This window comes from Triticum aestivum, chromosome 1A, assembly GCF_018294505.1.
Source record: "Triticum aestivum cultivar Chinese Spring chromosome 1A, IWGSC CS RefSeq v2.1, whole genome shotgun sequence".
Classification (NCBI taxonomy): domain Eukaryota; kingdom Viridiplantae; phylum Streptophyta; class Magnoliopsida; order Poales; family Poaceae; genus Triticum; species Triticum aestivum.
The window spans coordinates 454626077-454640724 of record NC_057794.1 but is presented as its reverse complement, the minus strand read 5'-3'; the positions used below and the strand labels follow the sequence as shown (position 1 = coordinate 454640724).

Genomic DNA, 14648 nt, shown 5'->3' with positions numbered 1-14648 from the left:
GATATACCTAAAACAGCTTTCACCATGAGGTATGGGTTATACGAGTATACGGTTATGTCATTTGGACTGACTAACACCCTTGCCTATTTCATGAGTATGATGAACAAAGTGTTCATGGAGTTCTTGAATAAGTTTGTCATGGTGTTCATTATTGATATCTTGGTATACTCAAAGAATGAGGAGGAACACAAGGAACATTTGCGTTTAGTTCTCGAGAAGCTCAGGGAACATCAGTTATATGCCAAGTTCAGCAAATGTGAGTTTTTGTTGAAGGAAGTTGGTTTTCTAGGACATGTTATATCAGGAGAAGGTATAGCAGTGGACCACACCAAGGTTCAGTCCATCACAGAGTGGTTGGCACCCACTTCAGTTGGAGAGATCCATAGTTTTCTTGGACTCGCGGGATACTATCGGAGATTTATTGAGAATTTCTCCAAGATTGCGAAGCCTATGACAGCATTGTTGAAGAAATACACCAAGTTCCATTGGACTAAAGAATGTGAAGCAACTTTCTAGGAGTTGAAGAAACGTTTGACTACAGCCCCAGTGCTGATTCTGCCGGATATACGCAAGGATTTCCAAGTGTATTGCGATGCCTCTCTCTTAGGACTTGAAGGAGTACTTATGCAAGACGGAAGAGTGGTTTCATATGCCTCACGACAACTTCGACCGCATGAGTTGAATTATGCCACGCATGATTTGGAGCTAGCAGTCGTAGTGCATGCGCTCAAGACCTGGAAACATCTTCTTATTGGAAACCATTGCGATGTGTACATGGATCATAAGAGTTTGAAGTACATCTTTACTTAGAAGGAGTTGAACCTCAGGCAGAGGAGATGGTTGGAGCTCATAAAGGATTATGATATGAAGTTGCACTATCATCCAGGAAAGGCCAATGTCGTAGCGGATGCCTTGAGCCGGAAAAGCTATGTCAATACCCTCGTGAGCGGAGGAATACCCAAGGAGTTAGCAAAAGATCTCAGGGAGCTTCGTTTGGAGATAGTTCCTATGGGTTTCGTTGCAGCATTGGAGGTTCAGTCAACATTATTGGAAAAGATTCGAGAAGCTCAAAAGGGTGACAAAGAAATTTCTGAGATAAAGGAGAAGATGAGTGAAGGAAAAGCCAAAGGTTTTCGTGAGGATGGGCACGACACCTTGTGGTTTGGAGACCATTTATATGTGCCCAATAATGCAGAGATTAGGAAGTTGGTACTACAGGAGGCTCATGACTCACCATACTCGATACATCCCGAAAACACCAAGATGTATTTGGATTTGAAGGAGCATTTCTGGTGGAATGGAATGAAGAAGGATATTGCTGAGTATGTAGTCGTATGTGATGTATGTCAGAGACTGAAAGTGGAACATCAGCATCCAGTAGGATTACTACAACCTATGCCGATACCCGAATGGAAGTGGGACAAGCTTGGCATGGATTTTATCACCGGATTACCCTGGACCCGATCGGGATATGATTCTATCTGGGTAGCAGTGGACCGCTTGACCAAAGTAGCTCACTTTATCCCAGTGAAAACCACTTATACAAGTACGAAATTGGCCAAGATATACATGACCAGGATTGTATGTCTGCACGGAGTTCCGAGGACCATCGTATCAGATAGAGGAACACAGTTTACTTCAAAGTTTTGGCACCAGCTGCACCAAACTTTGGGTACCAGGCTGGAGTTCAGCACAACTTTTCACCCGCAGACAGATGGACAGACCGAGAGAGTCAATCAGATTCTGGAGGACATGTTGAGAGCTTGTGCATTAGACTATGGATCTAGTTGGGATGACAACTTTCCCTATGCGGAGTTCTCATACAACAACAGCTACCAGGCCAGTTTGAAGATGGCACCGTTTGAATCCCTATATGGAAGAAGGTGCAGAACACTGTTGATGTGGGATGAAGTTGGAGACCTCCAGTTGTTTGGACCAGATTTGATTAAGGAATCTGAAGAGAAGGTTAAGCTGATTCGAGATAGACTGAAGGTAGCTCTGTCCCGACAGAAGAGTTATGCAGATTGAAAATGCAAGGAGGTAGTCTATGAAATCGGGGACAGAGCATATCTGCGAGTGTCACCTTTGCGAGGAGTTAAACGTTTTGGAGTTAAGGGAAAGTTAGCCCTGAGATTTGTAGGACCATACCGAGTTTTGGAACGTATGGGAGAGGTTGCCTAAAAGTTGGAGTTACCCGAAGGACTGTCAGGAGTTCATGATGTGTTTTACGTTTCCCAATTGAAGAAGTGCCATGCTGAGATGGCCGATATCCCTCTGAGAGATACGTTGCCCCTGGAAGTAATTCAGTTGGATAGTGATCTGACCTATGAGGAGAAACCAATCAAGATTCTCGAGTTTGCCAGCCGAGTTACTCGCAACAAAGTTATCCAATTTTGCAAAGTTTAGTGGAGCCACCATACTGAAGATGAAGCCACTTGGGAATGAGAGGATGAACTACTCAAAGACCACCCACACCTATTTTCTAGCCAACTCGAATCTCGAGGACGAGATTCATCTTAAGGGGGTAGGTTCGTAACATCCCAAATTTTCAATTTGGAATGTTATACGTAGGTCATTCATGCATATCATATTTTATTGCATTTTCGTTTTTGCGATCCTCGAAATTCTAAGCAACTCAAGGACCCTCGGAGAGAGTTGGGGATTTCATAGTTCTCATATTGAATTTTCTCAAATATCGAAACAAGGATCACTTTGGTTTTAATTAATTTTTCTCACCGAAAATATTTCATATTAAAAATATATGAGAGGAGATAATATGACTTCTCCAAAATAAATGGAATTTGGAGGAAAATATTAAAACCAAATAAATATTTTATTTTGGATTTTTTTCGTTATTTTATTTGAATTAGGAAAATTATGCATTTTTCAAAATTTCATTGGAGGCCCAAATAAATGTTCACTTTGTCCGGAATATTGTTAGAGGACCGTTAAAATTTATTTCGGGATTTTTGGAGTCCATTTAGTATTTCTTTTATTGATTTTTCCACGTCAGGATTTTAAAAAAAGTTACCGACCTAACCGGGTCGTGTCCGACCTGGACTCCGACCCGGTCGGCCTTTATAAGCCACACCGCCAGCCCACCCAACCCGCCAGACCCACCGCCGAAACCCTAACCAGCCATCCTGCACCGCGTCGATTTCCATGCCGCGCCGCCGCCGACCCCTCGCCGCCGGATCCTCTCGCCGCCGCCACCGCCAACCCCGCCGGAGCCGCCGCCAGACCTCGCCGAGGTAGCCGCCCGCCGCCGCCGGTTTTCATTAGAAAGACACTCGGTTTTTTTAGTTCGAAACCCTAGATCTCATTTTTTTGTTTTAGATTGGTTTTGTTTCGTTTTTTCAGTTCGGTTAAATAGCGGATGTTCGTCCGTACGTTCGTTTTAACGAACGCTGTTCGTCAGTTAGCCGCATACAACGAGCGTTCGTTCGTTAGCATGTTCGTCTCGTTTTATTTTCCAGGGTTTTTCCGCGATTATTTTCGATCGTGATTTCTGCCCTAATCTTCGTTCTAGTATATCTTTTCGCTTGTTTGTCCGAATCGGGTGAAACAAGCGCCTAGATCTTCGTCATGAAGACCTCTTTCTGTTTAACCAACTTAAACAAGATTTTGGTACTGTAAAATTTGACTTTAGCCCAGATTAGTAATCGGATCTTGTTTCTTTCGCAGTTTGAGTTTCGTTGCTTCGTTTGATTTGATTCTTTTTGCAAACCGGAGTTCTTCAGCTGAACTTTCTAGTTAGATCTTCTTATTTGAGATTTAACTATGCATCTTTGCTTGATTGCTTATGTATTCTATGGTTTGTTTGCGATAGAATTCCCGGAGTGCGAAGCGTGCTACTACGAGTCTCTAGGATTTGCAGATCGACAGCAAGGCAAGTAACACTTTGATCATACCCCCTTGATTACCCAGTTTTATGCATTAGTTACAACCCTCACACATTGCATGAGTAGGATCTCTTAACATGGGTTTGGGAAGTAGTTGATGAGGTAGAACCTATTGCCTTTTTATTATCAAACCCTTGGGAGTTACTTATACGTTATGCTTATATTGTTATACTATGCTCGTAGACATGGATTGGGTTTGAGTGTATCGATGACAGATGTGAGATTGTTAATTAATGGTTCAACTTAAGGTGGCAACTTTAATACACATCTGGGTCGATTGCTTGTGGGCACCTGGAGAATCCAGTGTTGTCTTGGGATACCCCGGAGTACCCGTGTGATCATCCTACGGTCCGCCACCCAGGCTCAAAGGTTCATGCTAGAAACTTCCGTGTGCAGCCACAAGCCATTATGGGCTCTGGCATAGTTGAGTATGTTGTGTGACCTCTTTCAGTGGTGGGCTAGCAGATGCAGGGGAAAGTAGGTGTAACGGTCCACCCAGAGAAAAGAGTTAATGCTTCTGAAAGATTGTGTCTCGATCATGCGTTTCTCAAACACCTTGTAGTGCGAGAAATCCAACGGAGGAGATCGAGTCTTGTGAGGAAAAGTGCGCAAACCTCTGCAGAGTGTATAAACTAATCATGGTTAGCCGTGTCCCCGATTATGGACATCTTGAGTATTTGGTACTTGAATTATTGATTTGATCTCATCACTCTAAATTAATTTGTTGGGTTAATGATTACTTTAATTGGGATTGAGTTGGAGGAACCTTCTCAATGATGTTTCAACTACCATGATAGTTAAATAAAATATATTCCTTTATTGTAGGGAAAAATTGGCTTTTCACAAAAACAATACAACCATAGAGCCTCCACCAGCCATATTGCATGTAGTGATAGCATTTATCTGTTCATTGCTCTACTGTGTTACATTGCCAGCATATTCCATGTGCTGACCCGTTCTCGGGCTGCAACGTATCATGTTGTAGACTTTTCAGACGACGAGTAAGATGCCGTAGGTCGTTTTTCATGCACTCAGCTATGCCGTTGGAGTTGATGGACTCGCTTTATCTTCCAAGCCTTCCGCTGTTATCGTTTTTAGATGGCCTTAAGTCATATTTATTGTAATAAGTTCTCTTTTGAGACATTCTTTGTAATAAGTGTGTGATTGCTACCCGGTTATAAATCCTTCGAGGTACTGTGCGTGTCAGCATTACCGATCCAGGGATGACACTGAAGCACAGAGACTTGACCGTCTGAGGTCGGGTCGCTACAGTCTGGCAGGGAGGTGTCAAAGTAATAATAAAATGGTTATTAATATATTTCCTAAATCATGATAAAGATTTATTATTCATGCTAGAATTGTATTGATCGAAAACTTAAATACACGTGTGAATACATAAACAAATACGGTGTCCCTAGTAAGCCTCTGCTAGACTAGTTCGTTGATCAAAGATGGTTAAGATTTCATAACCATAGACATGTGTTGTCATTTCATAACGGGATCACATCGTTAGGAGAATGATGTGATGGACAAGACCCATCCGTTAGCTTAGCATATTGATCGTTCAGTTTATTGCTATTGCTTTCTTCATGTCAAATACATATTCCTTCGACTATGGGATTATGCAACTCAACAAACACCTTCGAAAATACCTATAGAGCATCTTTACGATCACCCAGTTTCGTTGTGACGTTTGGTAGCACAAGGTATTCCTCCGGTATTCGGGAGTTAAGTGATTGAGCATCACCGAAATCCTAAGTGAGAAAAAAACATATACTGAAGTGTTAAGTGATTGAGCATCACCGAAGAACTTGACTGAAGCCCAACTTGGAGTTATTACTCTTGAGGGTTGTGCAGCCTCTAAATGGTTAGGAGTCGTTCAAGAGCATCAAATGATTGTTTTTTAAGTAATGAACATTTATTAATACATGATGGAACACTTTTTCCATGCATGGTGAACATTTTTCAGACACAAGATGAATAATTTTCAAATACACGACGAATTTTTTTCTAAATACGGGACAAACATTTATATAGACGGACATAATTTTTTACGTAATATTTTATCTCTGTTTTGAACCTTTTTATGTTTTTATAAACGACAAAGCTAATTTCCTGCTGGCAGGAAATCTGCAACAGATCCGAATGACCCCATCATCGTCGGATCCTGATCATGCGGCCGCCAACGTGCGCGAGAAAAAGAAAGGGGCAGGACGGGATCCTGATCATGCGGCCGCCAACGTGCACGAGAAAACGAAAGGGGCAGGACGGGATTCGAACCCGTGACCTCCTGCATTTGCCCCACCACGGTAACCAACTCACTCGGACTTTGTTGTTGTCAAAAGTGGCCAGACTATGAATATATTGCGTAGTGGCTCTTTGTCAAGATTTAAAATGTGAACGAATCGCTAACTTTGATTGCGAATTTAGTGGGAAGAATCTGAAGACTATGCCGTTGATTGTCGTGATTTTTCTCTGAATTGGATATGTCACTTTTTTGGGGTGCTAGATCTATTGGCATGCCCTCATTACATTTTTAGTCAAAAAAATCATGCTGAATATGGGATTTGAACTCACGCCTAGCAACTAATGTGAAACACACACTAACCAGCTCAGCTAGACCATTTGTTGCAAAAAAGAATGCACGCCATACTATTTGACCATTTCATGTTGCTTTCTTTTCTTCTTTACTGCGAGGAGTTGATCAAATATACCCCGGTAACTATTATGTGAATAACATGGTCACTCACACATCGCAAACCCGATAACTTATATATCCCTGTCTTGATAACTTTGGCGACCGAAGGAGGAGGGGGGAGTTGACGAACTTTTGTGTGAATAGCATGGTAACTCACACATCGCAGACCTGATAATTTATGCACCCTATCCTGATAACTTTGGCGGGGGGGGGTGCTGATGAAATATCCTCTCGATAGCTTTTTGTGTCAATAGCATGGTAACTCACACATCGTAGTCCTGATAGCTGATGTACAAATAACGCAGTAGCTTTTTTGACCCAAAAAAGAACTAGTGTGAACATACTTCGATAACTTTTTGTATGAATAGTATGGTAACTCACACATCGCATACCTGATAACTAATGCACCCCATCTTGGTAACTTTGACAACGAGGGGGGAGGGGAGTTGATGAAATATCCCCTCGGTAACTTTTGTGTGAATAGCATGGTAACTCACACATCGTAGACCTGATAACTTATGTACTCAGGTCCTGATAACTTTGGCGACGAGGGTGGGAGGAGTTGATGAAATATCCCCTCGGTAGCTTTTGTGTGAATAGTATGGTAACTCACACATCGTAGACATGATAACTTATGTACCCAGGTCCTGATAACTTTGGCGATGAGGGTGGGGGGTGGGGGAGTTGATAAAACATCCCCTCGATAACTTTTGTGTGAATAACATGGTAACTCACACATCGCAGTCCTGATAGCTGATGTACAAATAACGTAGTAGCTTTTTTTACCCAAAAAAGAACTAGTGTGAACATACTTCGACATGGTAATTCACACATCGCATATCTGATAACTAATGCACCCCATCCTGATAACTTTGACAACGAGGGGGGGCAGTTGATGAAATATCCCCTCGGTAACTTTTGTATGAATAGCATGGTAACTCACACATCGTAGACCTGATAACTTATGTACTCAGGTCCTGATAACTTTGGGACGAGGGTGGGGGGAGTTGATGAAATATCCCCTCGGTAGCTTTTGTGTGAATAGCATGGTAACTCACACATCGTAGACGTGATAACTTATGTACCCAGGTCCTGATACCTTTGGCGATGAGGGTGGGTGGGGGAGTGGGGAGTTGATAAAACATCCCCTCGATAACTTTTGTGTGAATAGCATGGTAACTCACACATCGCAGACCTGATAACTTATGTACCTGACCCTGATAAAAAAGTCATAGCACGTATAGTACATCATCATTTTATGCAGTGATTTTTTTCAAGAAAATACATTTCTTTTTGTCATCTGACAATGGTGAAAAGGAGTTTTAAAATACTTTTGTTTTCAAGTATTGAACAACAGCCTGGGTTGGTGTAATGGTTGTTGGACATGGTATTAGGTGTGCCCTAGCTACCTGATGCAGATTTGAATCCCATGTAGTGCATTTTTTTTCAATTCGCCTTTTTTTATTAGTGTCAATCGGGGGGGAAACGGGAGAAGCGGGAGCGAGGAACGGGAGAAGTGGGAGCCATCGTCCATCGAGGGGAGTCGTGCGGATCTGTCGCTAACGACCAGTCGACTGGTCGTTAGCACAGTCCGTTTTATAAAATGTATGAAATAAAAACTTGGGAGGAACCGGCAACCTGTAATTGGGCCGCGGCCCACTGTTTGCCTGGGTTCGCGTCACCCTCCTATCCCGCGCCCTACGCGCGGGTCTCCCGTGTTTTGGCGCCCGCGAGGTGCCCGGTCCGGCTGAAATCAGTGGCCCTATTGGCATCATCTACTGGAAACCCTCGCGGCGCGGTGAGGCGGCCGCCGCGGAAGCAGAGCTAGCGCCGGATCTCCTACTCGACGGGCCGCGGCTTGCTGTGCCGTCGAGCAGATATCCGGTGCACGCTCCCTTCGCGTAGCCGCGTGAAGTGCTTCAAGGATCTGCTTTGTTCCATTGCGAGGCTGGCCAAGGATCCTCCATCTGAATGCCGTGGGCAATTATTTATCCAGGCAATTATTTGGGTGTATTTTCTTGAAATAGGAGCGCATATTGCAAACAGGATACAGTTACCACGTTGAAAGAGGGACGCAATATCATTGAAACATCCCCTTGCATCACAGAACATCCTGAATCAGTACATTTGTCCGGGCTTCATTGCCCAGAACGGTGAAAAAAAGGATGCCTCGGACTGATGTTTATTCCTGTATGAATGGTATTTACCCCCATTATGAATGTCCTACTGCCTTACACAGGATCCTGGTTCCGACGGAGCTGTGCGGCCATATCCAGCCAGCGGCGCTGCAGCGACCCCTCTCTCATTCAGCAAGCACCTGAAGTGTGCCAATCTTGCAGTGACCGCCGTTGTGTCCTTCGCGAGCTTCTCAACGGGAGTCCATAGCCGCTCTACAAAATAATAAGTGAACTGGTGAGTCAAAGCAACATGATGGAGAGGTAGATTCGCACATTGTATGCTACTCCCTCCGTTCAGAATTACTTGTCACAGAAATGGATGTATCTAGATGTATTTTAGTTCTAGATACATCCATTTCCGAGACAAGTAATTCGGAACGGAGGGAGTATATGTTAACAATATTAAGTAGCATGCTTTAACATATATCTTCAGAATTAATAAGATCCGGCGCCTGTTCTGTTCCTTTGATTACTTATAAAGCGATACACATCAATAAAAATACGCAGCAGAGTCCTGCTGTTTCCCTCAAAAAAAAAAAGCGATACACAGCAAGTAACCAAAACTAAAATTTATTCATCTATGTTGCAAGCGTTTAACTCAAAAGCGATCATATTAATAGACTTCCATACTCATGATGCATATGTGAGAAGAGATGCTTTAACTGTATGCTCTCATGGGCTTTTACTTCATTAAACTCTGTATGAAACATTTGCTCATGGTGTGAGCTGTACCTCCACATCATCTCAATACCATGCAGCATGGGTTTATGTAAAAGATTCATTGCAACTCAGTTAGCATCAGATCTGCTACATGTACAGAGGCCAATCTGTCACTCTGTCTATTGACTGTATAGATGTTCTATCAATTCAAGAAAAAACGTTTCAAAAATGTGTAGATGCTATTGCCATAGTTTTAGATGATCAACCATAATACTACTTCAAGTTGTACTGTTTTTTTTTTTTTGCGGGGAAAGTTGTACTGTGTTGTGTTGTGACATATAGATGTCAAAAATATTGTAACTATAACCTCGGTATGGCACAACTGTATGTCAAAGATCCGCTAAATATGTAATATTTTCATACAATTAGAAGGTCAAGAGAATATTCTGCTTATTATACCTGCAGCTGCTGCAGCACGAGGCCAAATGGTTTGTTGAATGTCAGATGCATCTATGTGTTCTCCCCACATGCATACTTCTCCGCCAAGAATCAACTTCTGTTGCTCTGGGTTGTAGATATTTGTCAATGGTTCATTCATATAGAATCCTTCCCATGTAGCATCCAGGTGATCTAGGTACCACTTATCCTGGTTGCTGACAATGCATCTCAGACCAGCAGAAACCACTTTCTCTGCAACTCCACCTCCAAGCCTGATAGTTACGACAACAGAATGTCAGTTTTAATTTCTGATGAACAAATACTGGTTGTGCCTCTTATTTTTTTATATAACTGAAGCCAATAGGCGGTTAGGAAATACCAGTTATGCACCACCGTTTTGCGGTCCAACTTGTCTCCAAAGTTGTTAAACGTTTCTTCCCTGCAAGCATGATAAAGTGTTTGTGAACAGCCAGTAGAAAGATCAGAATATGCAGAAACTAGCTATACCAGTCGCCCTACCAGTTAATAATCTCGTAGCCATGTGAAATTGCAATCTTTTGAGCCTTTAGGACAAAATATCTGTAGGCATCAGACTCATTCATACCATGTTGAACCAACCTGCACATCAGGAAAAAGACTTCCAGATGGATTAGATGACTGTAAATACTACCAAGGTTATCACATCTTATTTTCCCAAAAACTCTCTAAAGCACATACCATGATTTAATGCGTGGTGTGGTAGTCCAGCAACCTGGAATCCATGGTAAAGAGTGAATAGGCTATTAATTTAACACATGTAGATTTTCTGCGCTACTGCGAGACATCTACAAACTTACTTGTATCGACTTCATCACCTCCCAAATGGACAAACTTGAACTTAAAAACCTTGCTAAAATCTGAATGGACAACAAAAAACAATATTACCACTGTATTATGTTCTGTTTTGCAAAATGCTCTATATTTATTCAGGCCATTCAACCATCTTTTGTTGTTGTTGCCAAGTTTAATATAAAATGTTGATTTTCTTCCTTTTTGCAATAACGAATTGAGATGGTGCAAGTTTAGAATTTGTGTATTACCTGAAAGAATTCCGTCGATCACTTTAAATGTAAAGTCGTTGCTGACATCAAGTGGTTGTTGGCAGGTAGCTGATGGCCACAACGATGGATATCCAACACCCCTGAAGCAATAGAAATGTACCAAATGTTGAATTTGAGGCAGGGTTGATGCTATATATAAGTTAAATTCTACTATGTGGTTTCAAACAATAATAGTGTGAGTATCCAGTACAACAAGAACAACTCTATTTTGCATCAGTAGAACTTGTAGGCCACAGAGCATTACAGTTGCTGATGGCACAAATGCACAGGGGACAGAAGTAGATCTCTTACCATGAACCAGCATGGCCAGGGACATCAATCTCAGCCAAGACATTCACACCTCTTTTTTCAGCATATCTGCAAATTGTTGATAAACCATCTTAACGTGGAATGTCAGACAGCATAGCGAAGTGATATCTACTCTGGACCCCATCAAACGCAGCTTTCTCAGGGAAAGTTAGCTGGTAGAAAATTATGCTTATTTTCTGATTCCCTTTGCAACGTTATGTGGAAACTATTAAATGCATAGTTTTGCTTGAATACTCTCAGATTTTGGTACTTAATAGTCTAGGTAATAACTGAAGAGAAGTATATCCAATATGATGACACAAGAAAAACTCACTGTACAATGTCGATCGCATCATTGATTGTATATTTTTCTGAATAAGAGTATGCACCATTTGATAATTTTGGGTATGAAGGTATTTCAAGAGGAAATGGCTGCTCATCCACGATGTGCCAATGAAGAACATTCTGCATGGCGAAGAAGTAAACATATCATATGATGCAACTAAAACTAACTTAAGAAGCATACATACAAGTCCATTGTGATGAAGGAAAGAAGTAGGAGTTAGGATAAAGAAAATTGTTTTTGTGTAGGAAGGTCAAACATACCAACTTACTGTAGACCATTGAATCGATTACACTTTTGATTACCGGGACAGGAAGATAATGCCTTGCGGTATCTGCAACATACAATGCACAAGCACGTCAATATCCAGAACTCTCTACTAATAGTGCGGGGGTGGAAAATAAGGTATTTGTCAAAACCTTAACATGAAAATCAAGGTTTTTACTTGTAATATGCATCTATGGAGCATATCATATATTGGAAGTGTAACACATGCGCTAACCAAACTTGATATTACTTGGGACGTTGGTTGACTGGAAAAATGAATTATAGACTGGAAAATTGTGCACAAGCAGAAATAGATTGAGAAATTTCAAGAGGTGTAAAAACAAGAGGACTACGCTATGAAGGCACTTACTGTTGGATGATACATAGGTTATTATAGTAACAAAAGGGCAGTTGGAACCCATGGAACTGGAGCTAAATTGACGAGTCTAATTTATAAGCTCTGTTACTCTGAAAGTCTGAATTACGAAGACACTGTTTCTAAAATGATGGTAAAATGCAGATTACATCTTACCAATAAGCAGCCCTCGATAAGGAAATCTTGGCTTATCCACGATAGTCCAAGGAGCCCAATGTAGTCCAGTTACACTCAAAACAAAATCGAAGTAACACAATTGACTGAATGTCTGCAACAATACAAACGTATTGTCCGGTTATCTGAAATTAATATTGTGCCCACCTTTATCTAATGGTCCTGCATAATATCATAAATAATTTGATGTTACCTCTAAAGCATGAAACGCTCCGAAAACTGTTTGGGCCTGCAAAATGCAGAAAACTGGTATGAACTGCGTGTCACAGTTTGTATGGCGGATAGTGTTTTGTGGTGGCCTGCACCTTTGTGACAAGAATGAGGTACTGTTATTGTTGCCGAACCTCCTTCAGACAGGTGGTGCAAAGTAAAAATAATAACATTGCAAGTCTTATTTTTCAGGTATGTACGCCGTTGTATGAAACACAAGATGCTGTTCTTATTCCGAAAAGCCGATGCTTAAGTACTAATCTTGTATATGACGGATCCATCTGTGTGATGCTCAAGTACTTTTTATTTATGAGTTCAGGTTCAGCAAATGTCGGTGCCATATCATCTGGATACATACGGTCTGAACTAAATTTTGTGTGGCCCAATAATACATTTTTGACTCTGGTTCTCGCTAAAAATAGGATTTCATCTCTCCTTTTTTCCATGCATTCATAAAAGGACATCTGAAGTCAAAAGAGTTGATAGGCAGTGGTTGAGCACAGCATTCTGTACTAACCTCAATTCGGGCATATAGCGGACTCCCGGTTGCAGGCACGGTCAGCTTGTACGATTCATCCACCCCGAACTTGAGCTGCAGCAGATCAAAAGGCAGAGCATGTAAACAAAATATAGCATAAAGAATAATCGATTCCTCAGCACTGGAGCTCAACAAACAAGACATACGCACCTCGTCGTCCGGGGAACGGACGGCCACATTGACGCCGGCGAGCACGGGCAGGCCGTGGTAGCTGCCATTGATGGCGTGGTCGAGCTGGATGACGGCCACCATCCTCCTGAAGGCGTCCGCCAGGATGGCCTTCCCGTCCTTGTACCCGCTCCCGGCCGTCGACAGCTTGAGGTCCCTGGCGACGTAGAGCGTCCTGGCGCCGCGGCTCACGGACGCGGGCATTGGCCACAGGTCGACGCGGCCGCCGGGCTGCCGGGCGGCGCAGCACCCGACCACCGCCACCGCCAGCGCCAGCGCCAGCCTCATGAGCGCCGGCGCCATCGTCTCCGCGGCGAAAGCTGGCGGCGCTACCTGCACTGCACAGCGCGGCCGGGTGTTATGGGGCGTGTGTGTGTCAGTCACTCCGCTGCAGGAGTAGTAGACGAGTAGAATGAATGGGACGGCGGACAGAATGCATGCAGATGAGGTTGCGGAGCGGGCGAGGGTGACGGGGATCCCGCACCTACCGGACGCAAGCCGCCGCCGCTAAATCCACCGGCGCCGGCCGCGCCGGAGCACGAGGCCGCGTCCTGTTGCGTGGCGTGGGCTGGGAGTGGAGGAGAAACTCACAATAATGCGCGTACCAACTACTCGTCGTAGTAGTAATGATAATGGCCCGATCAAAAAAAAAAGTAATGATAATGGCTCGGCTCCACTTCACTGCCAACTTTTGGAGGAGAAGCGAGGGGTGATGGTATTACTACCCTCTGCGTGCCTTTATGGGGTGGTAGGAGTAGGGCGAACGGGAGTGCGGAGGTTGACGAGAAGCACCAGCGCACAAAGGCAGTTTCAGATGCGGTTCTTGGAGAGACGAGAGATCTGATCCGGGCTGGTGCAACTGCAACCGCACGGAGATGGTGGTAGGGGTAGGCAATGTCTTTCTGGTGAGTGGTGACTCGGGCAGAGAAGGATGCTGGCGTGCCTCACTTTTGGAGTTCCAACTTTGGGATGGCCAAATGCAAATGCCAGGGGACGATTGATATATCCTGGAATCTGTGGTACCTTGCGCGCTCCGTACACGCACACGCACACGCACCTGCTCCAGGGGAACTCTGACGTACCATACGATTCTTGGCCGTGCGGTTATCGCCCGCGCCTTGTCGTGCGTGGAGCGGTTCCGATCTGCTACTACAAGAAGCAACGTTCGTTCGAAGAGGGGCATCCATTCCGAGGAGAAGGATCGGTCGCACCGATGCCAAAAGGAATAGTAATAGTAGGTCTCTGCAGTGCAGTGCAGGAGCGATTTGCCTTGGATTGGGGCTCACCGCTCACATGCGCTCGTCCTTTT

General features: G+C 43.4%; 1 protein-coding gene across 3 annotated transcripts; it reads right to left on the bottom strand.

The window, feature by feature from the left end:
* Nucleotides 1-8653: 8653 nt before the first annotated feature.
* Nucleotides 8654-14232, bottom strand: LOC123055958 (beta-hexosaminidase 3). Of its 3 annotated transcripts, none has more exons than XM_044479753.1 (15): nt 13824-14232; nt 13322-13677; nt 13151-13225; nt 12617-12652; nt 12406-12517; nt 11870-11940; nt 11598-11728; nt 11267-11332; nt 10955-11055; nt 10712-10771; nt 10593-10626; nt 10395-10493; nt 10255-10314; nt 9897-10147; nt 8654-8990 (listed from the first exon to the last, which is right to left on the bottom strand). In XM_044479753.1, exons 2-15 carry the CDS (start codon nt 13640-13642, stop codon nt 8824-8826), a joined length of 1584 nt encoding a protein of 527 aa, XP_044335688.1. In that variant the 5' UTR covers nt 13643-13677; nt 13824-14232; the 3' UTR covers nt 8654-8823. The 3 variants fall into 3 exon arrangements, with proteins under 3 accessions (XP_044335688.1, XP_044335699.1, XP_044335694.1); XM_044479764.1 differs by having other exon boundaries at nt 13322-13672; XM_044479759.1 differs by having other exon boundaries at nt 13828-14232.
* Between the last annotated feature and the right edge of the window lie 416 nt (nt 14233-14648).

Excerpts from the sequence above, each read along its gene's own strand:
- LOC123055958 (XM_044479753.1), bottom strand. The coding sequence starts at position 13,642 with ATGGCGCCGGCGCTCATGAGGCTGGCGCTGGCGCTGGCGGTGGCGGTG. Across the intron at positions 11,333-11,597 it reads GATGCGATCGACATTGTACA|ATATGCTGAAAAAAGAGGTG; the intron begins GTGAGTTTTTCT and ends AACAATTTGCAG. Across the intron at positions 10,627-10,711 it reads AGGTGATGAAGTCGATACAA|GTTGCTGGACTACCACACCA; the intron begins GTAAGTTTGTAG and ends CATGGATTCCAG.